This window comes from Mesoplodon mirus (assembly GCF_964341445.2).
Source record: "Mesoplodon mirus genome assembly, chromosome: 8".
Classification (NCBI taxonomy): domain Eukaryota; kingdom Metazoa; phylum Chordata; class Mammalia; order Artiodactyla; family Ziphiidae; genus Mesoplodon; species Mesoplodon mirus.
The window spans coordinates 34,109,226-34,137,027 of NC_138984.1; the positions used below are offsets into that span (position 1 = coordinate 34,109,226).

The 27,802-nt window shown below is 39.5% G+C and overlaps 1 protein-coding gene across 1 annotated transcript; it reads left to right on the forward strand.

The window, feature by feature from the left end:
• On the forward strand, window positions 1-27,714 carry SUMO1 (small ubiquitin like modifier 1). Its single transcript, XM_082630499.1, has 5 exons — window positions 1-154; window positions 14,270-14,344; window positions 18,864-18,941; window positions 21,391-21,462; window positions 26,880-27,714. Exons 1-5 carry the CDS (start codon window positions 143-145, stop codon window positions 26,946-26,948), a joined length of 306 nt encoding a protein of 101 aa, XP_082486625.1. The 5' UTR covers window positions 1-142; the 3' UTR covers window positions 26,949-27,714.
• The last annotated feature ends 88 nt before the right edge of the window (window positions 27,715-27,802 follow it).

Sequence of the window (27,802 nt, forward strand, 5' to 3'; positions counted from 1 at the left end):
AGTGACGCCAGGCGTACCGGAAGTCCCTCCAGCCGCGGTGTTGTGCTGTGGGGAAGGGAGACGGATTTGTAAACCCCGGAGCGAGGTACTGCCTACCCGAGGCCGCTGCTGTGCGGAGACCCCGGGGGAGACCACCGTCACCATGTCTGACCAGGTACTGGCCTGGGAGCCATCCGATGGCGGTGGCCGAGGCCTTACTCTGCACGTCCGCCAGCCACTCGGCTGGGGCCCGGGATGGAGGCGCGGGGGAGGGGAGCGCGGAATGGGGGAGGGGGCGGCCGGTGGGGACTGGGCTGGCGAGGGAGGGGAGTGGAGTAGAACCGGAGACGCCCGGGCCTACCGCGGGCCTTCGGGAGCCGCCCTGCCCCTCTCCTGGCTGGCTCATCACCCCCTGTGCCCCAGCGCCTCTGGTCGCGGCCTCAAGTCGTCTCCCTTCTTTCTCCGGGGCCGACCAGGTGCAGAGCTCAGCTTCTACTTTCCCGAGAGGGTCCGTGGGGAACCCGTGTGCCTGCCTCTTCAGAGGACCCATTGCAGAAGCAGGGCCCTAGGCCCCAGTTATGTAACGGGAGAGAATACCTGCCCCGGAGCCTCCGTGGCCCTGAAAAGCGGGTGGACTCCACTTTTGGGTTCTTAGTCTTTAGATAGTCTTGGAGTGGGGACGTGGGGGCGGGGGGGGAGGGAGACATTGTCTGGTGTTGCTGGGAGCCTGGAAAGCTCTGCCTTCCGTTCGGATTGCAGCTGGGGCCGGGCTGCCTCTGCTCTGCTCTGCTCTGAGTCCTTTTCCGTGTGGGTGTGCAGAGCTGTCGCCTCTTTCTTGTACTTTCCCATTTCTTACTCGGGATTGGTTCAGTAGCTCTCCAGTTGTAAGAGAGAACTCAGAATAATCAAGAAACAAAGTAGAACAAAACTGCTAGAGCAACAGAAAGCGTTTCATCTGGGCGTTAACATGAAGATGACTGATACCTTTGAGGAAAAGGATAGGAAAACTTCGTGTATGTAGAACAGTAGCAGAACATTTGCAGAAAGCTTCTAGTTATAGCAGAGTGCTGCATCTGAATGTTAATGTCAAGAATTTACTTGGGATTTGCACTCAATCAGGAGTGTTCGATTCTACGTGGTAAGCTTTTCTTCCTCCTTTTCTAGTTAACCATGTTTATGGCTAGTTTTTTACTTTATAGGTTTTTTGTCTGGACTTTGTTTTGTTTGCTCAGACGACTTTGACTTTTTAAAGTATTTTTGGACCTTTTGCTTGTTTAGTGATAGTTATCTAGAAAACTGTTTCTCATTCAACCCCATAATGTACTTGAACTTTTAAATTTAACACACTTATTCCCTTGGCTTTTAACCCAGTTCAGTTTTGTACCACTTGGTGAGAGCAAGTGAGGCTTTTGTGGATTTGTACTGTTGCGCAAAATGTTCATTTATATTTTTAAGGTTAAACCATAATCTAGATTCGTTTTGGGTGGATATTCTTACTAACAGTCTAGATTAATTCCTAAATTGGTATGGGAATGGCATTATAACTGTCTCCCTAGATAGTTGTTTACTTGGTTACCAGGGAGGAAAGAACAGGTGTAAATGCTTAATTTCATCAGCCTTTTATTTTGATGCTCAGAAGTGGCTAGGAAGCCTGTTGAAATTTACTATAGTCTGATAAAAGAGCAGTGTACAGAAGGGATTATACAGTAAATTGTAGAATTTATTGCTCCAGTTTGAATTCCAGTCATTTAAAAGAGACTTGAAGGAAGAAATAAAACACCTAGGCCACTAACAGGTGCCTCTAGGCAAGAGGTTGTTTAGATTCTTTTCAGGGGGTCCTTGAGGCCAAAACAGTTTTCACAATAATACTAGGACATTGTCTTTTCCACTGTCATTCTTTCATGAGTGTTCAGTGGAGTTTTCTAGAGATTGACGTGACCTGGTATATCACAACAGATTGAAATATATCAGTAGAAGCAGATGTGGAAATCCAGCTGCTGTTAAGCCAGACACTGAAGAGATTTGCAAAAATGCAAAACAGTGCCACTTTTCTTACTAGTTTTGTTTTGAAAAATATGTATTTTTTAAGATTGATGCTTCATTGCTACTTTCAAGAAATTGTGATTTATATACACAGTACCATTTAATGAGGGTATCATCATATCCTTACCAGTGTTTCATATTGCTATTATTAGAATATTTTTCGGGACTTCCCTGGTGGTGCAGTGGTTGAGAATCTGCCTGACAGTGCAGGGGACATGGGTTCAATCCCTGGTCTAGGAAGATCCCACATGCCGTGGAGCAACTTAGCCTGTGTGCCACAACTACCGAGCCTGTGCTCTAGAGCCCACAAGCCACAACTCCTGAGCCTGTGTGCCACAACTACTGAAGCCCACGTGCCTGGAGCCCATCTCCGCCACAAGAGAAGCCACTGCAGTGAGAAGCCCGTGCACTGCAACCAAGAGTAAGCCCTGCTCGCCACAACTAGAGAAAGCCCATGCGCAGCAACGAAGACAAAACGCAGCCAAAAAAAAAAAGTTTTTTTTCATAAATAGCAACATGAAAAATATTTTTAATAAAAGTACATTATTTGCTAATATATATTGGGTTTATTATCTTAAAATGAATTAATATGTATATAAAACCTTTTGCAGTTTCAGTGTCTAATACTGCAAACCTCAATAGATATAACCAACCTAACAAAAGCTTTATGGGGTTCTAAATAATTTTTAAGAATGTAAAAGAGTCCTGTGACCATAAAGTATGAGCACTGTTGCTCTAGGCTGATTGACCAACATCGTTGTTAATAATAATCGGGACCCAGTATAATTTTAGTGTTGGGATGCTAAGGATTTAAAGAGATAAGAAGCTGAACTCTTACCCTGATGAGGCTTATGAGTGAGAGTAAGAATCCCAAGTTACTACTGTGCCATATCAGCAGCATGAGACTGAACCACTGTCCCCAAAAGACAATATAAACCAGGTTGTTTTAGAACGATGTATTTTCTAAGGCATCTCTCAGAAGGTTATTGTCTGTGCTAAGATATTGGAATTGAGTAATAATTTCAAGTTAAAATAGGTGGACATTAAAGTCACACAAGACTTGAATTGCTGGGTTCTCCATTGACTAATGAAAAATGATTATTTTTGGAATTTGAATGAAATCATTTCTTATAATTCTAACAATGCCATCATTATCCAGTGTACCATTATTGAATAATCCTCTAATACAGGTTCTAAACCTGAGGATCATGAATCCTAAGGGCTGAAAATCCACTGAAATTGTATGGAAATTGTATGAAGTTATATTTGTGCATGTGTATTTTTTTAGGGAGAAAGGATCCATAGCTTTCATAAGGGGTACGTGATCCCTCAAAAAAGGTGAAGGACTAGCCTTTAACCAATAATAGAGACGTGATTGGGTGCTCACTTTTAGCCTAATTTCACGTTGCAGCAAAACTGAGCACTTATGTAGAACAAGAAGTTTAATATCAAACTGGTAAGGGTAATTTGTACAAATATTTTTCCTTCCTCCTTCCTTACATTCACATTTATAGTGTTTCTTTTTCATATTAGAATCATGAAAGGCAGCATGGACTTCATCTCTTCAATTCAGGTCTGTTAATTTGTAATAATTGGATGACTGATTTGCTTCAAATGCTGACTGAATCTGTTGTAGTAGTTTTACTCGGTCCATCCCCACCTCAGAGAGAGGGCTGGCAGAGAGGGAGAGAGATAGAGATATTGATTGAATGATCTCCTTTTATCTTTAGCCAAGGATTTTGAAGCATTATGTAATTCTGGTTATCTGTTGGTACCTGACAGACTACTTCAAAATGTAATGGCTTAAAGCAACAGTCTTGTTTTGCCCATAAATCTGCAATTTGGGCAGGGCTCTGTGGGTTGGGCTCATCACTGCTCCTTGATGTGTGGGGCCTCTGCTGGGATTACTCACATGACTGTGGGCTGTAACAGATGGGTTCTTCATATAGTCTCAAGGCCTCTGTGAGTGCCCTCATCATGTATTCTCTTGAGCATGGGGACCCCAGGATATTCAGACTTACGGCAGCTCAGGGCTCACAAGAGAGTGTTCTAGAGAACCTTGGGTGGAAACCCCAAGCCTCCTAGAACCTAACTTTGGAAGCCACTTCTGCATTCTGTTGGTCGGGCAAATCACTAAGTCCAGCCCAAATTAGGGGAAAGGCATTTATTTTTATTGAGATATACGTGACATATAACATATTAGTTTCAGGTGTACAACATAGTGATTCAGTATTTGTATATATTGTGAAATGATCACCACAATAGGTCTAGTTAACATCCATCACCACAATGGTTACAAATGTTCTTTTTTTGTTTGATTTTGAATTTTATTTAATTTTTTATACAGCAGGTTCTTATTAGTTATCTATTTATACATATTAGTGTATATATTGTCAATCCCAATCTCCCAGTTACAAATTTTTCTTGTGATAAGAACTTTTAAGATCTACTGTCAGCAACTTTCAAATATACAATACAGTATTATTAACTATGGTCACCAAGGGAAAGGCATCTAAACTCCATTTCCTTTTTTTTTTTTTTGCGGTACACGGGCCTCTCTTTGTTGTGGCCTCTCCCCTTGTGGAGCACAGGCTCCGGACGCGCAGGCTCAGCGGCCATGGCTCACGGGCCCACCCGCTCCGCAGCATGTGGGATCTTCCCGGACCGGGGCACGAACCCATGTCCCTTGCATCGGCAGGCAGACTCTCAACCACTGCTCCACCAGGGAAGCCCTAAACTCCATTTCATAATAGGAAGAGTAACAAAGAATTTGCAGTTATCCTTAATCTACCACATTAATTGTATTTCTTTTGTTAGGATAGCGTTATTCCCTGCAGCATTCTTTATACCTCTCTGTTGTTGATGTTTGCTGATCTTTCTGTTAGCTTGAGATAGCAGGAGAATATGATAAACTAGGTGTATATTAAAGTTCATAATTACGTATACTATTTATGTCATAGAATAAGTATTAGCATACTTATAAGTATGTTAAGAATAAGTATTAACATACATAGCTGCATACTGTAGCTATGACTTGAGCATTTAGTTAGTGATACATACATTAAACATTCCATGCCCCAGGAGAGGAATGATGTATTTTGTCTTCTCTCTGACAGATCTATGAAGTGCTGCTAGTAAATGTTGATTATAATAAAACATTTCAAATAAAATGTTACCTGAATATTATTTAATAGTATTTAAAAAACTGAGTACGATTATTATGTTAGAGTACTCATGAGGGGGGCTTCCCTGGTGGCGCAGTGGTTAAGAATCCACCTGCCAATGCAGGGGACACAGGTTTGAGCCCTGGTCCGGGAAGATCCCACATGCTGTGGAGCAACTAAGCCCGTGCGCCACAACTAACGAGCCTGCGCTCTAGAGCCTGCACGCTACAACAACTGAGCCCGTGTGCTACAACTACTTGTTGCGGAGCACGGGCGCCTAGAGAAGCCCGCGCACCACAACGAAGAGTAGCCCCCGCTCGCCGCAACTAGAGCAAGCCTGCGCACAGCAACGAAGACCAACGCGGCCAAAAATAAATAAATTAAATAAATTAATTTTAAAAAAAGTACTCATGAGGGTTAGTGGAGTAGTTCAGATTTCAAAACTGTAAAGCAGTTGTCAAATATGTATTGACACTCATTAGCCCCCCATACCAGTTAGAATGTTTCTATTATAGGTTATATATTTAGTGTTGTTATCATTTATTTAAGTGCCTTTCTCCATTTTACTGTTTGCTTTCCAGGGTCAGGAATCAGGCTTTATTCACCCTTTTTTTCTGAAGTGCCTAGCAGAGTGACTGAATACTTAGTGAAAGTTTTAAAAGGAATGAGTGGTCAGATTCATTCATTTAACAAGTATTTATTGATGTTCCAGGCAGCATTCTAGGCCCTAGAATTGAAAGGTTGCCTCAAAAACGTGAAGCAGCAGGTATCTTTCTCCTCCTCTTTCAATTCCCATGATGTTTTGTTATTGAGGAAGGCTTGGTTGTCATGCAGTAGTTTTCCTTTTACGATGTGTTTGCATACCTTCTCCATCTTTAGTTCTATTAGCAATAGACCTAGGAACTTTATCTCCAAAATTGAATCATTTGCTTCTTCCAGGACATTGGGATATTATCCATTGCTATGGATAATAATAATCCTGTGCTGCTTGTGGGATCTTAGTTCAGTTCCCCGACCAGGGATTGAACCTGGGCCCAGGCAGCGAAAGCACTGAGTCCTAACCACTGGACCACCAGGGAATTCCCATTTTCTCTAAGTCATGTTTGGTATCCCATTTTGGAATGTATTAAAATTGTGTGTGTGTGTGTGTGTGTGTGTGTGTGTGTTTTGTAGATTATTCTCTGATATTCTACTTTTAAAAAGTCATGTGGGTAAGGCCACACAGATCCTATTATTGAGTACCTTAGTCTTATGGTTTAAAATTTGGAATTCCTGCAACACGACTTAAGTTTATTTAAAGATATGTTGTATTTGTTATACTTTTATATTTTGACCATTCTTTTTGCATTTGATTGCTTTTACTGAGCTATTGAGAATCTGAAGGAAAAGACCTGAAGGAAGAAAGGGTGGAGTTCTATTTGCTGGACCTGCTGTTCTCAGTAGCCAGGGTCAGATATTTTTAAAGGTTTTACTGAAGATAAATATATATATATATGAAAAAGTGTACATAAATGTACAGTTTGCTGAATTTTCACAAACTGGTCACATCCATGCAGCCAGCACCCAGATTAAGAACGACTGTCCAGGGCTTCCCTGGTGGCGCAGTGGTTAAGAATCCACCTGCCAATGTAGGGGACACGGGTTCGAGCCCTGGTCCAGGAAGATCCCACATGCTGCAGAGCAACTAAGCCCATGCGCCACAACTACTGAGCCTGTGCTCTAGAGCCCCTGAGCCGCAACTACTGAGCATGTGTGCCACAGCTACTGAACCCACGTTCCACAACTACTGAAGCCTGTGCACCTAGAGCCTGTGCTCCGCAACAAGAGAAGCCACTGCAGTGAGAAGCCCGTGCACCACAACGAAGAGTAGCCTCCGCTCACTGTAACTAGAGAAAGCTCGCACGCAGCAATGAAGACCCAACGCAGCCAAAAATAATAATAATAATAAAAAAAATAAGTAAATTTATTTTTTAAAAAAAAGAAGAATGACTGTCCTGACTACTAACATAGATTAGTTTTGCCTGCTTTTATACATTATAACTTTTTATAAGTGGAATCATACAGTATGTATATATTTCAGTGTATAGCTTCTTTTGCTCAGCATTGTTTGGAGATTTGTCTATATTATTGTGTATAGTTGTATGTTGTTAAATCCCATTGCTACATTGCATTCCATTGTATGACTATACCACAATTTACTTAACTATTCTGTTTTTGATGCACACTGAGCTGGTTTTCTAAGAGCTGTTTTTTAATATAAGCCAAATGCTACCTATTTAGAGCACCTCCTACGTCAATTTGGATTGCTTTTGGACTAAATAACAGAAAGTCTGATATATAGTAGGTTAAACAAGTTTGCAGTTTATTTTTCTAATGAAACAAGAAATTCGGACATAAGTAGTTCAGGGATGGTAAGGCAGTTCCACCATGCCTTCATACTTCTTTCCCCTCTGTCCTTAGCAGGTGTCTTCACTCTGATGCTTGTCTCCTTGCCGGGAAGGTTACTTTGTGTCTTGTTCCAGGCAGGAGAAAGGGATGGAGCAAAGGATAAAAGTATGCCAAAAAGTATGTACCAGCAAAAATTATGTCACCTTCTATCTGCTTGGCCAGCACTGCATCATGTGGCCATAAGAGAAGATTAGAATTTTTTTTTTCTTTCTGTTTTTTTTGGCTGGCAAATTTAGGCTTCCCTTTGTAAGGAAGAGGGGGAAATGGATCCTGGATAGGTAATTAACAATGTCTGCCATACCTCTAAATCTGCCTGCTAGTACTTTTGGATACAGTGAAGCCAGTTTGTTCTAGGCTTTGCATAGGTCCGTAGTCTAGCTGCAGAGAGTAGGGTTTATATAACCAGCAGGATTTCCTTTTCTTTTTTTTTAATATAAGTATATATATATATATATTTTTTTTTAACTTTAAAACATTTATTTTTGGCTGTGTTGGGTCTTCATTGCTGTGCGTGGGCTTTCTCTAGTTGTGGCGAGCGGGGGCTACTCTTCGTTGCGTGCAGGCTTCTCATTGCGGTGGCTTCTCTTGTTGCAGAGCATGGGCTCTAGGCGCGCGGGCTTCAGTAGTTGTGGCACGCAGGCTCAGAAGTTGTGGCTCACAGGCTCTAGAGTGCAGGCTCAGTAGTTGTGGTGCACGGCTTAGTTGCTCTGCGGCATGTGGGATCTTCCCAGACCAGGGATTGAACCCGAGTCCCCTGCATTGGCAGGCAGATTCTTAACCACTGCACCACCAGGGAAGTCCAACCAGTGGGATTTTCAATTATAATTTTTAGTTCCTGAGAAGTTGCCTTTGTTTAGTGTTTAACTGCAATTCTAGGGTTGAATGTAAATTTACGGAAGTCCCAGTGTCTTGACAGCTTGACTTAAACCTTCAAGTTATGGAGCTAAGTCTGGTCAGTTTTATTCCAAATGTCTAGTACTGTCTCATTAAATTTGAACATAGGCAGCATGCACTGAAAAAATATGTGTGTGTGTATTTTTAGAATTGTGGTAAATCCATTGAAGTATGAGGAAGATGACTTTATTGTAATTTGGGGGTCTGTATCTTTAAATAATGGATACAGTTATTAGAATCATCCAAATTTTTTTTTTTTTTTTTTTTTTTTTGCGGTACGCGGGCTTGTCACTGCTGTGGCCTCACCCGTTGCGGAGCACAGGCTCCAGACAGGCAGGCTCAGCGGCCATGGCTCACGGGCGTAGCCGCTCTGCGGCATGTGGGATCTTCCCGGACCGGGGCATGAACCCGTGTCCCCTGCATCGGCAGGCGGACTCTCAACCACTGTGCCAGCAGGGAAGCCCTGAATGTATTTTTAATGAAATGTTTTATTATGGAAAAAGTTTATATATAATTGAACGCATATACCCATCTCTTGGCCTATCGTATTTCATTTGCATGACCCCACTCCACTTAATAACATTATTTTGAAACCAACCCAGACATTGTGTCTTTTCATCTGCAAATATTTCAATGTATATCTCTAAAAGAGAAGGACTTTTTCTTTTAACAAAACCAGGATACTGTTGTCCGACCTTTAAAATTGAACAGGTTTGTTAATGTCATCAAATAAGAGTAAATGTATTCTTTATTTTTAGTTTTCCCCAGAATCTCCCCTCTTTCAGAAGAATGGACAATCCTTGTACAACTGGAAGGGTCAGTGACTGACTGGGGGTAGTTAAGTGTGGTGCTGTTTTCCTGTGATTGAATTGTCAACATACTGATGGCCATAGTGATTTTTAGCAAAGTTCTTGTTCTTTTGACTTTGAAATGGCACAAAAAAATCCTTCTGTTGAATTCTGTACATTTGTAAATGAGGATTGTTGTGTTCTCTGTCCTTTCCTGTCCAGTTCTTCTTTTCAGATCCAGCTATCTTCTATTTCTAAGCTGTTTAATTTATATCTTGGAAAGAAGAGTTGGTAGTGCCTGGTGTCTGATAAATTCCTTTTACTGTTCCAGTTACCATGATTTAATCTCTAGATGACACAGACGAGAGAATTTAGAGGTTTCCAGTTCCTGTCTTTGATCTTGTACACACGTTTACTTTTCTTTACATTACCAGTTTCTTCTGCTCTGGGGCTGTGTAACCTTTCCAGCCAAATCAACCAGCCCTCTCTGGGATTCTCTTTTCTCTGATGACCTACTGTCCCACACCCAGTGCTGAATGCTTTCACTGTTTGGTGACTAGTGTGCCATACCATTCTGTATTGGCTGCTTTTTTACAGGGGAGAGAAGGAAAGTAGGCATACAAAAGACACTAAGATCACTGGAGACAAACTTTGGCCTTTTTTGTCCAAGATCTTCTCATTTTCCAGACTAGTTTGTCAAAGGAAAAGAAAAAAAAGATAGCACATGAAAAGTTGGATGACTGCATTAGGCAAGCATGAGGCTATCAAACAAGTGGGTGTAGATGACATTGCTCTAGTGCTTGAGAGTTGGGAAGAGATCACCAAAATGGAGTGAGTAGGGAAAGTGGCAGTTTATTTTTGGAAATTTCAAATCCTAGTATTCACATGTTCTTATGAAATTGAAGTGAATTATCTCTTATTCCCAACTGTGAATATAAAACGCTGAAAGGATTTTGTTTGTATTGACTATTGTGTACAGTAGAAGTATGAAGCGTTAGTAAGATTTTGTGGTATGATACAGAAAATAGTGCTGTCAGCTTAATTCAGCCAGCATTAAATAATTGCCTGGTATTTGCCTGACACTACAGAGATTATAAAGATGAAAAACTTGGACCCTTGTAAGGGAAGTCAAGACATACAAAACTGTCACAGAAAATGTTAATTTAACAAGCGTATTGAGTATCTTCAAAATATATACTAAACACTGTGCTTGACCAGAAATACAGAGAAGAGTAAGGCATGCCAATAAGGAACTCAATCTGGTGGGAGACGCAGATATGCAAACATGTTATAATAAGATTAAAGTAAGCAGTATGGGAACATTTAAGAGGGTGATGAGGGAAATCATTTCGTAGGAAGTGATGCTTGAGTGGTCTTGAAAGGCGAATAGAGTAGGAAAGGGCATACCAAGCAGAGGTGATTAATATGTACTGAGATAGTGGAGATAAGGTAGAGGGTGCCATGTTTAAGGAATTGTAGATCATTGTGGCTGGAGCAAAAGATATTATTAGCAGGAGAAGTAGGAGAACAAGGCTGGATTGCTACGCAGGGACCAGCCCACGGAAGACCAGTGTATGTTGGCTAAGGAGTTTGAACTTAATCCTGAAGATTCTCGGCAGATCAGATTGCATTTTAGAGAAATGGCTCTGGTTGTAGTTGGGAAGAATTAATTGAGGGGAGCTAGACTTGGGGCATTTGTTATGCTATTGCAGTCATGCTAATGAGCAACAGTGAGTGCCTGAACTAAGGCAGTGGAATGGAGAATGAGAGTCACTAAGAGATATAATTGTCAGAATGATGAATGATTAAGTGTGAGATTTAAGAGAGGAAGAGTAGCCAAAGATGACTACTAAATTTCTGTTGTGGGCAGCTGAGTGTATGGTAACCATTTATTGTAATTGGGAATCCAGGAGGAATTGTAGTTTTTTTTGATTTTGGTTTTCAGAAAGAGGAGTTAAAGCTAACAGAGGAGTTAGAGATAATGCATTCAGTTTTGGACACTTAAATTGAGGTACCTATGGGGACATCCAAAGTGGAGATAGATGTTCAAGCACTTGAAAAAATGAGTGAAACTCAGAAAAGTTGTCAGGTTGGTGAGGATGGTTGTGAGTCATTAGTATTTGAGAGGTAGTTGGAGTTATGGGTCACCCAGAAAGAAGAAGAAAAAGAGGATTAAAGACATGGAACCTAGAGGAGCACCAGCATTTAAGGAAGTGGTCAAGATGAGGAGACAATGGAATGTTGGAGGCCAAAGGTAGAGAGTTTTCAAGGAAGAAGTCATAAGTATCTGTTGGTTAAAGATGAGACTTGAAATTGTCCACTGGGTTCTCATAAGTTTGAAGAAAAAGATGAGGCTGACTCCTCGAGAAGACAGTAAAGGGGGAGTGTTTTTAAATTGAGAATAAATGCCATAAAGGATATGAATAAATTGCCAGTGGGAGCGTTAAAGGAAAATATTAATCCCAGTTGGAAGGTTGAGGGGTGCCGTGGTTCCTGGAAGAGTTTTTTTTAAATACTGGACTTCAGGTGATGTGTGGGATGGATTTTTGTGAGATGATTTCAAGAGAGGTTGAGAGAGGATATGTATTACAGGTAAAGGAAACAAGAACAGCAAAGGGCTGAAGGTGGAAGAATGTTTATAGACACGTTCAGGGAATAGCAAATAGTCCAATTTAACCAAATCCGTGGTTTGTAAAGGAAGTGGAGAGAGAAAAATGAGAATTGAGCTTGGTAATGGAGGAACTGAATGAGGCGCTGAGGAGTTTGGTTCTAGGCCTTAAAGCACCTTTTTGTTAGGGGTAGTTATTACAGTCAGAGAAGCTGTGCTTTAGAAGGAGTCCTGAAGCAGTGTGGACAATGGATTGGAGAAGGGGGAAGAACTCTTTTTGTTCTGAGTAGCCTCTGTAGCTACCCTGTCTAGGAAACACTGGAGCAAAATCACTTCCATTATGCTGATGTATTGCTGCTCCGGTTGCCTGGGGATGTTTTTCTCGTTGTGGTAACTCCTGTAAAGCTTCTTAACGCCCCTTCTCTTAGTTAAAGAGGACTCAGGGCTTCTTTGCTCTTTGTTGCCCTTCACTGCGTGGAGTAAGCTGTCCTTGTCCTCTCTAGATATGTAAAGGAAGAAGGAACTGTTTACTCTGAATATAAATTCCTAGAAATGTGGTTGTGAGACTATGTTTGAAGACAGTCTTCTAGTTTTCAGGTGAAATACTGTCTCACTAAAGAAGGTTAATTTGGCCCGCTGCCATAATATGCGGTAGTCAGCAAATGTTGAAAGTACTGCAGAATGGTAAACAGGCAAGGTTTCACACTAATGAAGTCAGTTCTATTTTATCTAAGCATTTCCCATGACTCTAGCCTGTATCTTAAATTTAAAAGCTACTTCTAGTTTAATATATTCAATAAAATTTGAATGTTAAAGAGTTTGTTAGTTTTCACTTACTGGCATGAGATAAACAGGTAATGTTACTTTACTTCTGAAATACAGTATAGTTAGTTATATTCTTATTGAGCATGGATTAACAGCTCAAAATTGCTGTGAATCATAAAAAAGCATATATTTAAATAAGTGACTAATATGGTGGCCAAACTAAGGTAAAGTGCATGGGAAAGCTACTTTTTGTTGTTGTTGTTTTAATTAATTAATTAATTTTTGGCTGCATTGGGTCTTCATTGCTGCGCATGGGCTTTCTCTAGTTGCGGTGAGCGGGGACTACTCTTCGTTGTGGTGCGCGGGCTTTTCATTGCGGTGGCTTCTCTTGTTGCGGAGCATGGGCTCTAGGTGCATGGGCTTCAGTAGTTGTGGCTCACGGGCTCTAGAGTGCAGGCTCAGTAGTTGTGGCGCAGGGGCTTAGTTGCTCTGTGGCATGTGGGATATTCCCGGACCAAGAATGAAACCCGTGTCCCCTGTGTTGGCAAGCAAATTCTTAACCACTGCGCCACCAGGGAAGTCCCGGCAAAGGCACTTTTATCACACCATTGACTGAAATTTACCAAGCTACGCCTTTACTAAAAATGGCTTACTTTTCTTAAATACTTCATGGCAAAGTTGTTTTAACTAGTTTATTCTAACTTCATTTTCTTTTCAGTATGCCTTCATTTGAAATTATCTTATTTCTGATATAATTTATAAGAGGATTATACTCTTCTGTCTTCCAATTTTGTCTCCTCTTTCCTTTTACTACTTGCTCTGTTTGGGCTTTTTTCTTATTCCAGTTTAAGTCTCCTAATTTTTTTTTTCAGCCAAGCCTAATCTTTTAAAATGGGATATACTGCTTCAGATAGTCTAAAATAATAGCTGATATAAAACTGATTTGTTTTGACTCAAGACTACGTTAGGCCAATACTTTGCTATTTGATTTTCCTTTCTAAGTAGACTTTGCTTATGTTAATATGATTAATTTATGTTTCTTAGTACCGTTTTGTAATTGGAGTAGTTAACTTCTCCCAGTAGGTTGTGAGAAAATAATCTTGGATTCAACATGTTTGGTTAAGGATTCATGGAGAAGAGCTTCCGAGGACTCATAGGAGTTGACTGAGGATAACAGTTTCCAGGTTGTTCCTTTGTGTAGCAGCAATAGCACCGCCTGGTACTCAGTTAGAAATGGGTCTTACAGCCCTACCCCAGGCCCACTGAACAGAAAACAGGGTGTGAGGCCCAGCAGTCTGGTAACAAGTACTGCAGGGGAGTCTGATGCTCAGTGAAGTTTTAGAACCATTACTATAGGATTATTATGGTAAAAGAGACTTCTTTCTTGATTTTTGGTGATCTTTAGAACTGGTGTTTGAGAGACTAATTGACTTAGGACCTTTTTTGCTTAATTGGCTGGCAGAGCACAGAAATGCTCGCTCTATTTTCAGGTGCAAATTTCGTACCTTAAGTCAAAGTAATGGGTGAATAATTAAAATAGCATATAGGAACTTTTATCTTTATATGTACTTTTCTTTCAGGAGGCAAAACCTTCAACTGAGGACTTGGGGGATAAGAAGGAAGGAGAATATATTAAACTCAAAGTCATTGGACAGGTGAGTTTCATTATTTTTCTCCTTTGACCCTGGAACGTGTGAATGATTTCTGACACACAGAGAAAATGATTTAACTAAGGCAAGTTATTTAAAAATGGCGATTCATTTACTACATATGCCTCTGTTGGAGGCAGAAGAGGGTGATACTGTTTTCTTAATTGCTCTGCTAGGCAGATTTAGATCACCTTATTTCTTCTAATAAAACTTTTTTCTTGGTTAGCGTGCTTCGGTGGCAAATGTAGCGACTACTCTTGAGTGATAATGCTAGGGCCCTTAAACCAAAGGGCCTCTCAGGCCTTTTCTTGACCCCTTTCTCTTTCTGGGCACCTTATTTCTACAGACTCTGGCCTGTATCTTATTGACTCTTTTTGAGATGTTAACAGATAATTAAGGTTAGCTGAAAATTATTGGAGGAATGCATCTTCCTAGTTGTTTTTTTTTTTAAGGGACAAAAGAAAGAACTAGTAGACACTCATCATGGAAGTATGAGAGTACCATTTCCCCACATTCTCTGAAACATGGGATATTACCAGTCTTTCAGTTTTGGGCCAGTGTAATAGCTAGACATTTTATTTTGCATTTCTCTGATTATCAATGAGGTATAATTTTTTTGTCTGTTAAGTTTATATTAATTGTGTGTTCATATCCTTTTCCTATTTTCTGTGATCATCTTATTTTGAAAATTTTTATTAAGATATAATTCAGATACCATAAATTCATCATTTAAAATGTATAATTTAGGTGCTTTAGTATATTCACAAGGCTGTACAACCATTACCATTATTTGATTCCAGAACATTTTCATCACCCCAAAAAAGACACGATGTATTCAATAGCAGTAACTCCCCATCTTCCTTTCCCCCCAGCCTCTAGTAACCGCTAATTTACTTTACTTTCTGCGTTTATGGATTTGCCTATTTTGGACATTTCATGTAAATGGAATTACATGATTTGTGACCTTTTTGTGTCTGGCTTCTTTTCTTTAGTATAATATTTTCAAGGTTCATTCAAATTGTAGCATGTTTCAGTATTCCACTCCTTTTTATGGCTGAATAACATTTCACTGTACGATATACCGAGTTTGTTATCCATTCATCAGTTAATGGACATTTGGGTTGTTTTCGTATTTTGGCTATTATGAATAATATTGCTATTAACATTCATTGTAAGTTTTGTGTGGATATGTTTTCAGTTCTCTATATATCTAGGAGTGGAGTTGTTGGGTCTAATATAGTAGTAACTTTTTAAAACTTTTTGAGGAGCCTCCAAACTGTTTTCAGTGGTGGCCGCACCATTTTACATTCCCACCGACAATGTATGAAGGTTTGTTATTTTACATTCTAGTTAATACTTGCTGTTGTCTTTTTTTTATAGTCATCCTAGTGAGTGTAAAGTGGTATCTTGTGTTTTTGATTTGCATTTCCCTGATGGTTAATGATGAGTATCTTTTCCTGTTCTTATTGCCCATTTGTACATCTTCTTTGGAGAAATGTCTATTCCGATCTTTTGTCCATTTTTAGATTGGATTACTTGTCTTTATTTTTGAGTTATAATAACTCGTCATATATATTTAAGATATTAGATCCTTATCAGATAGATGGTTTGCACATGTTTTCTCCCATCTTTGGGTTGTCTTTTTCACTTTCTGGGTTATGTCCTTTGCAGAAACAGTTTTTAATTTCGATGAATTGAATTTATTTTTTCTTTTGTAGCTATGATTTTAGTGTCATATCTAAGGAACTATTACCCCATCCAGGGTTGCAAAAATTTATACCTATAGAGTCTTCTAAGGTTTTTATGGTTTTAGCTCTTACATTAAGTTTTTTTTTTTTTTTTTTTTTTTTGTGGTACGCGGCCCTCTCACCGCTTCGGCCTCTCTCGCTGCGGAGCACAGGCTCCGGACGCGCAGGCCCAGCGGCCATGGCCCACGGGCCCAGCTGCTCCACGGCACGCGGGACCCTCCCGGACCAGGGCACGAACCCACGCCCCCTGCATCGGCAGGCGGACTCTCAACCACTGCGCCACCAGGGAAGCCCTACATTAAGTTTTTGATCATTTTGAGTACTTTATGAATGATTTTTATATGAGTTTGAAGGAGAGTCTAACTTCTTTCTTTTGCATGTGGCTATCTATTTGTCCCAGACCATTGATTGAAAAGTCTGTCCTTTTCGCATTGAATTGCTTGACATCTTTGTCAAAATCAATTGACCATAGATATATATGGGTTCTGGGCTGTCAATTTTATTCCACTGATTTACAGGCATACCTCAGAGACATGCGGGTTTGGTTCCAAACCACTGCAATAAAGCGAATCACATGGATTTTTTGTTTCCCAGTGCATATGAAAGTTATGTTTACACTATAATGTAGTTTTAGTGTGCAATAGCATTTTGTCTAAAAAAACCAATGTACATACCTTAGTTAAAAAATGCTTTAGGGCTTCCCTGGTGGTGCAGTGGTTGGGAGTCCGTCTGCCGATGCAGGGAATGCGGGTTCGTGCCCCGGTCCGGGAAGATCCCACATGCTGCGGAGCGGCTGGGCCCGTGAGCCATGGCCGCTGAGCCTGCGCGTCCGGAGCCTGTGCTCCACGACGGGAGAGGCCACAACAGTGAGAGGCCCGCGTACCACACACACACACAAAAAAAAGCTTTATTGCTGAAAAGTGCTAACCATCATCTGAGCCTTCAGTGAGCCTTTTTTTTGCAGGGGTAGGGTTTGAAATATTTAGAGAATTTCCAAAATGTGACACAGAGACCTGAAATGAGCAAATGCTATTGGAAAAATGGTGCCAGTAGATCTGCTCAACTCAGGTTTGTCACAGAGCTTCAGTTTGTTAAAAAAACACAGTATCTGCAAAATGCAATAAAGCAGAGTGCAATAAAATGAGGTACGCCTGTGTATGTTTGTCCCATGCCATGGATTACCTTTTTAACAATTACTGATTTGTAGGAATGCTTTATATTTTCTTGATTTTTCTTGTCTGTTATATATGTTGTGAATATTTTCTTCAGGGTCTCTTAACTTTTGTGGTGCTTCTTACTGTATAGATGGTTTATGTTTTTATTAAGTCACATTTATCAATCTCCTTTTTTTTTTTTTTTTTAGTGGTTTCTGAGTTAAAATCTTGCTTTAAAATAAGGATTTCCCAGTGTCAAGATTAGGGAAAAAGTCTCCCTAAGAAGAACAGAAAATATTAAAAAAATTTTTTTAATGTTAGCTCTTTAATTCATCTGGAACTGATTTTAGCTTATGGTGTGAGGTATTGCTCTAGAAATTTTGTCTGTTTGTGAAATTATACATAGGACAAGAATTTGTATTTATTTATTTATAAATTAAAAAAAAAATTGGCCACACCTCACAGCATACGGGATCTTAGTTCCCTGACCAGGGGTTGAACCCACAGCCCCTGCAGTGAAAGCGCTGAGTCGTAACCACTGGACTGCTAGGGAATTCCATTTTTTTTTTTTAATAATTATAGTTACAGGGCTTCCCTGGTGGTGCAGTGGATAAGAATTCGCCTGCCAATCCAGGGGACACGGGTTCAAGCCCTGGTCCAGGAAGATCCCACATGCTGCAGAGCAACTAAGCCCGGGCGCCACAACTACTGAGCCTGTGCTCTAGAGCCCACGAGCCACAACTACTGAGCCCATGTGCCTAGAGCCGGTGCTCCACAGCAAAGAGAAGCCACCGCGATGAGAAGCCCGTGCACTGCAACGAAGAGGAGCTCCCGCTCGCCGCAACTAGAGGAAGCCTGCACGCAGTAACAAAGACCCAATACAGTCAAAAATAAACAAACAAATAAATAATTAAAAAATTATAGTTACAAACAAAACATGCAACTTCCACTAACATGTATTTTTGAATGTGATATGTAATCATTAGGATTGGCTTTGAAATTTTTACAGTATGCAAGTGCCAGTATTTTTTTCTGATGGTTGCCTGGTAGTTTACTTGACAGTCTGGGTAGAAAAAAATTATCTGTGATCCCGTATATCAATTTGACTGACTCATTTTACTCATGCAAGAGAAGCCAGACTCTGTGTGGTGACTTGTTATGGCAGGAGTAAGTGTCGTTATTTTGTGGTCAACGTCCCCTTTGTAGGTTTTACCGTCTTCAGTCACACTTCAGTTGTGGGGGTACTTTTTGTTTTGAGTTGCCTTTGGGAGTTTGTGACAGTTCACATTTTCATTTTGAAAACAGAATAGGCATGCAGTTCTGAAGGAATGCATTCTTTCACATACATACTTTTACTTATGCTGCTAATTATAACACCCCAAACAGATTATCTTTATGTTCGTTTTATTAAATTTATTTTGAAATGGGTATATAGCAACTTTGAGGATGATTAGAGTATTTTAATAAACCTGTTAGGAATGCTAAAAAGAATATTTTGGTGGGAAAATATAGGAGACAAGGTATACATTTCTATTTGTAGTATATGTGTAATTAAGTAATTTTGTTTCAAGCAAAGCAAATAGCTTACACAGAGAGTGACTTTTTTCCCTCATATCTCCATAGGATAGCAGTGAGATTCACTTCAAAGTGAAAATGACAACACATCTCAAGAAACTCAAAGAATCATACTGTCAAAGACAGGTTTGTATGTTATAATATTAAATTCAGTGCTTTATATATCATTAATTTTTCTTTCTTGTCAAAAGTAATCCTTTGGGACTTCTCTGGCGGTCTAATGGTTAGGACTTTGCGAGAAGAAAGAGATCATCTAGGTGTTAAGATAAGTAAAACAATAAACATTTGTTTCTGTTTTTTTTTTTTTTTGGCCACTCTGCATGGACTGTGGGATCCTAGTTCTCCAACCAGGGATCGAACCCGCGCCCTTGGCAGTGAAAGCGCAGAGTCCTTACCACTGGACTGCCAGGGAATTCCCTGTTTCTGTTTTTGATATTAATTGTTATGCTCAGTAAAGTCTTTTAATTGAGGCTCAACTAGCTCACATTTGTTATATGATGGGAGCTAAAACTGGAAACGAACATGTATGAAGTGCAATATACTAGTAGGTACTTGGATACATTGTCAACTACTGTTGACAACAACTCTGAAGAAAATTATATGGTCTTTTTACCTCATCTGTAAATGAGGGAGTTGATTATTGAGAAAAAACAGTGCAAAAGTGAAAACTAAACTGATCCAGAATTGAAGGTACTAGGTTTGGGGAGATAATATAACATCAAGTTAGTATAATTTCTAGCTTTCTTTTTTATGCTTCAGAGTCTACAGTCTTTAGAAGTTTCTATACTCAGTTCACAGAGGCTTGATAATTTTTTTCTTATATTTGCTGATATACAAGGAATGGGACACTCAGTATATCTGAAGTATGGAATACTTACCCAATAGAGAGAGACTGAATCATCTTTCCATTTTGATTTTATAGACTGGTTTCTGTAGAAACTTTTTTGACTCCAACATAAGATATTTCTTTTTTGAAAGATCCTGCAATTAAAATCAAAGAATATTCCACCCTTGTCAGTCATGTTTATTTTTTTATTATTATTATTTTTTTGCGGTAAGCGGGCCTCTCACTGTTGTGCTCCCGTTGCGGAGCACAGGCTCTGGACGCGCAGGCTCAGTGGCCATGGCTCACGGGCCTAGCTGCTCCGTGGCATGTGGGATCTTCCCGGACCGGGGCACGAACCCGTGTCCCACTGCGCCACCAGGGAAGCCCAGTCATGTTTATTTTTAATATAACCCTGGAAATAATTTTTATTTATTTATTTATGTATGTATGTATGTATGTATGTATGTATGTATGGCTGCTTTGGGTCTTCGATGCTGCATGTGGGCTTTCTCTAGTTGTGGCGAGCAGGGGCTACTCTTCATTGCGGTGCGCAGGCTTCTCTTTGTGGTGGCTCCTCTTGTTGTGGAGCACAGGCTCTAGGCTTGCAGGCTTCAGTAGTTGTGGCTTGTGGGCTCCGGAGTGCAGGCTCAGTAGTTGTGGTGCACGGGCTTAGTTGTTCCACATCATGTGGGATCCTCCTGGACCAGGGATTGAACCCGTGTCCCCTGCATTGGCAGGTGGATTCTTAACCACTGCACCACCAGGGAAGTTCCAACCCTGGAAATAATTTAAAACCAGGGTATTTCCCTGCGGTCCAGTGGTTACGACTTGGCTCTTTCACTGCTCCCAGGTTCAATCCCTGGTCGGGGAACTAAGATCCCGGAAGCGTGGCCAAAAACACAAAAAATAGTTTAAAACCAAATACAGGGTAAGTTTGCAAGGTCTCATATATTTAAGTATAGTACATATTGGAAGATAGTTTGAATTTTTTTGGATGTTTTTGGGATAGTATTGTATTTAAACAGTGAAAATCTTAACACATTAGTTATTGAGCAGAACTTTCTAATACTTTTGGACTAAATGATTATTGATTTGTACTTATTAGTGAAGTTATTTCTCTTTAAATGAGCCACCTATTCTCTTTTAGCTATTTTTGTGGAATAAGTGATTAGAAAAATATATTTTAATACCTTTTGTGATATTTATAGTGCTGTAAATGGCATCACAGGTTTACTGTAGTTTATCTGGCTTGCTACTGTGCTTTACTGAATTTCTATGACTTAATCTGTTTAAAAACCAATTTTGCTTGTACAGTTGGAAGCTAGTGAGGCTGCTCATCCAATATCTGACTTTATCTTTATGTTAGCCTACAGATTTGAGAGGAAACTATATAGAATAGTGGTTAAGAATGCACAGGCTTAGGAGCAGATTTAGCCTTCAGTTCTTGGCTAGCTTGTGTGCCTTCTCCATACCTTAGATTCCCTAGCTGTAAAATGAAGATAACGTGATAATACCTACCTTCCAGGGCTGTTGTGATGAAAATTTATGATTATGTTTATAAAATACTTGGTACAGGGAGTGCCTAGCAAATAGTTGGTACTCAGTAAATGATAATTATGATAGAATTAGCTCTCTAGTTTTATTATGTTCTACATATTCTGGTGAAGCTTTCATACTTGCTTTTTGTGCATCAAAGTACCTGTTATCTCTTCTAAGATTTGTATATTTGTATGTTTTCTACCTTTTTAGGGAGTTCCCATGAATTCACTCAGGTTTCTCTTTGAAGGTCAGAGAATTGCTGATAATCACACTCCAAAAGAAGTGAGTATAATTTCTTCTCTGATTCAAGGCATATTTTTAATTCTGCATTGAATGATTTGGTTCACTGGTACCATTAATCTGTCCTTTTCTTGAATATTCTCTGATTTAACTGGTATATCATTTGTCAAAGAGAAAAATAATCTTTTGGGTTGAACTTCCCTTGTATTGCCTTCAAAAAGTGCCTGTAAAAAGAGAGGTGGAAAGTAGAAAATGAGCACTGAAATTGTCATAAGGCACATACTATGTCTTTTTGAGGACGGACAGATGGTCCTCAAATTTGGCAGATTTCTGGTACATTTTCATGATGATGGTGACCTTCACGGTTCAATTTTGACTTTTGACCCATTTTGAGAACTTAATATAGAAGCTTAGTGTATATTAATATATTTGGCTCTGTCATCTTGGTTTACATTTTTTAATGCTTCTGTGCCTTTATTTGTTTTGTTGTATGTATGGACTGTTTTCTCTGTTTATATATTCCACCCTCTCTATTCCCATCCCCACCTCCACCCCCCAGGCATCTGAAAGTAATAACGTGTGAGAGAGAGAATGTGTGTATTTATATTTATACAGATTCCCCCCTCCAAATACAAAATAACACTTTTGATATTTCTGATAGTGGGAACAGTGTATGGTTATTATTAGTTTTTTGGTTTAAAAACATTTCAAACTTACAGAATTATGAGACTAGTATAATATTCTCCTTTATAACATTTTTCCTAGATGCACCAGTTATTAACATTGTGCTATGTCTGCTTTTTTGTTCTCTCTGTATATACAGATTATCATTATTGGTGGGCCATTTGATATTGGCCCTTTACCCCTAAATATTTCAGTGTTATTGTTCTCCTAAGAGCCACAGTTAAATTATCTAATTTAAGTGATTTAACCTTGATACAATACTGTAATTGAATATATAATCAAAATAGTCTGATTTTGCCATCTGTCTCAGTAAGGTCCTTTATAGCTCCCTCCCTTTTTTTTTTTTTTTTTTAACTTGACCTGGGATCTCATCCAGGATATGCATTCTAACTAGTTATCATGTCTCTTAGCTTTAATGTGGAACAGTTACTCAGTCTTCGTTTTTCATCACACTGACATTTTTAAAAAGAATTCAGGCCAGCTATATTATAGAATGTCCTTCAATTTGGGTTTGTCTGTTGTTTCCTCATGATTAGATTCAGTTTTGCATTTTTGGTAGGAGTAGCACAGAGTGAAGCTGTGAAATTCCGAGTGCATCATATCAGGAGTTATATGATGTCCATTTGTCCTGCTATGGGTAATATTAACTTTGGTCATGTAGTTAAGATGGTAACTGCCAGATTTTTAATCCATTGTAAAGTTATCATTTTCTTTTGTAATTAATAAGTAATTTGTGGGGAGATACTTTGAAACTGTGTGAATAATGCCGTTCTTTAGATATTGGCCAGTGGGGACCCCTTCAATTTGGCGTCTTTCCTTTTTGACACCTCTCCATCTCTTTAGAAAGTTTTTATTTTGAAATAATTTTCAATTTACAGAAAAGTTGCAAGAATAGTCCCAAAAACTGTACTCTCTTCCACTTAGATTCACCAGTTTTTAACATTTTGCTACCTATGCTTTATTATTCCCCTCCCCCCATATATAATATATGCGTGTGTGTATATATGTATATATCATCCAAACCACTTGGGAGTAGGTTGCATACACCATGCCATTTACTAAATATTTTAGTGTGTATTTCTTAAGAATAAGTATATTCTTTTACATAACCACAGTACGGTTAATAAAATTCAGGACACTTAACACTGTTAGAAAACTTTAGTCTTCAACCTAATTTTGTCATCTGTCCCAATTATGCCTTTTATAATAAATTTCCTCCCTCGTCACAGGATCCAGTTCAGTATCTGCATGTTTTATTTAGGGGTCTCTTTATTTTATTTTATTTATTTATTTATTTTTGCTGTATTGGGTCTTCGTTTCTGTGCGAGGGCTTTCCCTAGTTGTGGCAAGTGGGGGCCACTCTTCATCGCGGTGCGCGGGCCTCTCACTATTGCGGCCTCTCTTGTTGCGGAGCACAGGCTACAGACGCGCAGGCTCAGTAGTTCTGGCTCACGGGCCCAGCTGCTCCACGGCATGTGGGATCCTCCCAGACCAGGGCTCGAACCCGTGCCCCCTGCATTAGCAGGCAGATTCTCAACCACTGCGCCACCAGGGAAGCCCAGGGGTCTCTTTAATTATCTTTAATTTGGAACAGTTCTTCAGCCTATCTTTGTCTTCATGACATTTACATTTTTGAAGAATACAAACCAGGTATTTTCTAAAAAGTCTCTCAATTTGGGCTGTTCTGTTTCCTCATGACCAGATTCGGATTATGTATTTTTGGCTGGAATACTACATAAATGGTGATATGTCTTTCTCAGGGCATAATATCTGGAGTATCTGAAGTCCCTTATCATTGAGTTTAACAGTTGTCTTTTTCCTTTACTGTGTAGTTACTATTTTTCCTGTTTTAATTGAGTAATTTGTGGGCACATACTTTGAAACTATGTGACTATCCTTTTTCTCATCAAACTTTTCCCTGTAGGTTTAGTATCTACCCACTTTCTTAAGTACTTCCTTACTGTCTGGCACAAGATATTCCAAACTCATGTTGTATTTTCCCTGTCCTAGCTTGGCATAATCTCTGCAACACAGAAGATATTTAATACATTTTAGTGACACCTCCCTCACTATCATTAAGAGATTTATCTTCTTAGAAGAATAATAATGGGGCAGTGGGAGAGAGTAGGTATTTAGGGAGTGACCTCTTTGTACTGTTGTTTACTCATCTCTGCTAATGTACTACTTTTTTAAAAAATTAATTTATTTATTTTTGGCTGTGTTGGGTCTTCGTTGCTGCACGCGGTCTTTAGTTGCGGCGAGCGGGGGCTACTCTTCGTTGCGGTGCATGGGTTTCTCATTGCGGTGGCTCATCTTTGTTGTGGAGCATGGACTCTAGGCATGCAGGCTTCAGTAGTTGTGGCATGCAGGCTCAGTAGTTGTGGCTTGCGGGCTCTAGAGCACAGGTGCAGTAGTTGTGGCGCACGGGCTTAGTTGCTCTGCAGCATGTGGCATCTTCCCGGACCAGGGATTGAACCCATGTCCCCTGCATTGGCAGGCAGATTCTTAACCCCTGTGCCACCAGGGAAGTCCCTCTGCTAATGTACTCCTTAAAGCTGATGGCTTCATATTCTCCATAGTTTGAGGACATGTGGTGCCTTCCTGATTTAAAGGTTCCTTGTAATGTTTGGAATTTTAGTCCTTGCAGTATTTACCAGGCTATATGTGCAATTAAAATTAAAAGTTAATAGCCTCTTTAATTAATAATTATTTTAATATTCATATGTCTATCACAATCAAGATATCCATAATACTAGAGCCAGTTAATCACTTTTAAAAAATTCTAAATCCACTTAAGTCTATGTTTTATTTTTAGATTTCTTAGCATATTTTCATTTTCATATTTTGTAATTCACAAAATTGTCACCTATAAAATACTGATCTTGAACTTAACTTTGAAATGTTATTTTTCATTTCTTTTGTGATCCACTATAGTTCATTGGAAACAGTGATAGTTTTTGTTTTCAGTCTGTCTATTACAGTGCTCCTTAACCCTGTCTGCACATCAGAATCAACAGATTTACAGTCCTTTACAAGCCTCACTGAGTGTAACACCTGAGTTTCTATGCCACACCAAGCCCCCTTATGCACTTCTTTATTTTTTAAATAAAGAATACTTGTGTTAAAAATAAATACAAGTACTAGAAAACCAAACTACCAAAGTATATAAAACGGAAAATACACTTTAGATATCTCTGCATTCCCATTTCTCAGAGGCAACCATTATTAATAATGTCTTTTAGAAAAAAATTCCAGAATATTTCAATGCATATAAAGCACAGTAAAAAAAAAAAAAAAAACAAAAAAACTTAATTGTCTATACTTTGCTTAATGTTCTGTATAAGGCATTTTAAAGGGTCTTTTTTCTTCTTCTTTTCCTTTCCTTTTCTGTAAGAGCTGAGAAGGGTTGGTCTGAAAAATCTAGCTTATACAATTGGAGGTGTCAAATAAGAGTAGAAGTATAGTAAGTTTTCTTAACATTGAGTGGTTACTATCAAAGAAAATAATAGTTATATGCCAGAAGGAATTGTAGATGACAAAGCAAACCACTTAGAAATTAATCCTTAGGCAGTATTTTTCTAACTAAAACCACATATATTTCAAAGTGAGATCAGGTTTTTTTGAAAGAGATTCTATCAGGTAATTACATCTAGAAGTAAAATGCGTTTTAGAAAATATGCCATCAAACTATTATTTAAACTATTATATACATGTTTCATTAGATTTAAAACTCCCTTAAGGTACTTTTCAGAAACACTTAAATTTTATATGGTGAATAAACTGGGACGTGAAGTTGGCTCAGCAAAATAACATGAATGACTTCATAGACATAGTATCAGAGGAAAAGTTATACCTCTCTGTTCTTTAAAACTTGGTTGTTTTGGGCTTCCCTGGTGGCTCAGTGGTTGAGAGTCCGCCTGCCGATGCAGGGGACACGGGTTCGTGCCCCGGTCCGGGAAGATCCCACATGCCGCTGAGCGGCTGGGCCCGTGAGCCATGGCCGCTGGGCCTGCGCGTCCAGAGCCTGTGCTCTGCAACGGGAGAGGCCACAACAGTGAGAGGCCCGCATACCGCAAAAAAAAAAAAAAAACTTGGTTGTTTGTTTGTTTTGTTTTGGCTGCGCCATGCAGCATATGGGATCTTAGTTCCCTGACCAGGGATTGAACCCATGCCCCTTCATTGGAAGCACAGAGTCTTAACCACTGCACCACCAGGGAAGTCCCCCTCTCTGTTCTTTAGATGAAAGGAAACAGTATTCTTTTTTTTTTTTTTTTAATAAATTCATTTATTTATTTATGGCTGCGTTCGGTCTTCGTTGCCGTGTGCGGGCTTTCTCTAATTGCGGCGAGTGGGTTCATTGCGGTGCACAGGCTTCTCATTGCAGTGGCTTCTCTTGTTGCGGAGCATGGGCTCTAGGCGTGCGGGCTTCAGTAGTTGTGGCGCGTGGGCTCAGTAGTTGTGGTGCGTGGTCTCAGTAGTTGTGGCTCACGGCCTCTAGAGCACAGGCTCAGTAGTCATGGCGCATGGGCTTAGTTGCTCTGTGGCATGTGGGATTTTCCCAGACCAGGGCTCAAACCCGTGTCCCCTGCATTGGCAGGCAGATTCTTAACCACTGTACCACCAGGGAAGCCCGGAAACAGTATCCTTAGAACAGGATAACTATGGATTACTTTTGTATCTTTTTGCACTTTAAAACAGTGGCCACATAATTGCAGCCAATTAACAAAAATAGTACTTTTATATTGTACTACTAACACTTTTCTTTTCTCTTACAGTTGGGAATGGAGGAAGAAGATGTGATTGAAGTTTATCAGGAACAAACAGGGGGTCGTTCAACAATTTAGATATTTTTATTTTTTTCTTTTCCCTTAATCCTTTTTTATTTTTAAAAATAGTTCTTTTGTAATGTGGTGTTCAAAACAGAATTGAAAACTGGCACCCCATCTCTTTAGAACATCTGGTAATTTGAATTCTAGTGCCCATTATTCATTATTGTTTGTTTTCATTGTGCTGATTTTTGGTGATCAAACCTCAGCCCCATTCATACCGCCCTCTCCTTTTTAAAAATTACATGTGTGCACAGAGAGGCCGCCTTTTCCAAGACTGTGCATTTACAGGCTTGTGATAAATAAGATTGACTAATGCGAGTGTTCATAATGACTTTCCAATTGGCCCTGAAGTTCTAGCATGTGATCGCTTCACTCCTGGACTATGACTTTCAGTGGGAGATGGAAGTTTTTCAGAGAACTGAACTGTGGAAAAATGACCTTTCCTTAACTTGAAGCTACTTTTAAAATCTGAGGGTCTGGACCAAAAGAAGAGGAATATCAGGTTGGAGTCAAGGTGACAGAGGTGGTGAAAATAATGACTAACTCCAAAGATGGCTTCACTGAAGAGAAAGCATTTTAAGATGAAAGAAAAATCTTGTCAGAAGATCCCAGAAAAGTTCTAATTTTCATTAGCAGTTAAAATTATTCATGCAGAAGTGTATACAGCAGAACGCTGCTCTTTTTGACTTTATTTGTACTTTTTGGCCTGGGATATGGGTTTTAAATGGACGTTGTCTGTACCAGCTTCATTAAAATAAACAAAATATTTGTAAAAACCGTACCAATGTTCATTTTATTTTTAATTGTACAGAAGGAAAAAAGAAAATGCTTAAAACATAAGGTTTTCTTGCATAATACTGGAAATTATT

Excerpts from the sequence above, each read along its gene's own strand:
- SUMO1 (XM_082630499.1), top strand. Across the intron at positions 14,345-18,863 it reads AACTCAAAGTCATTGGACAG|GATAGCAGTGAGATTCACTT; the intron begins GTGAGTTTCATT and ends ATATCTCCATAG. Across the intron at positions 18,942-21,390 it reads AATCATACTGTCAAAGACAG|GGAGTTCCCATGAATTCACT; the intron begins GTTTGTATGTTA and ends CTACCTTTTTAG.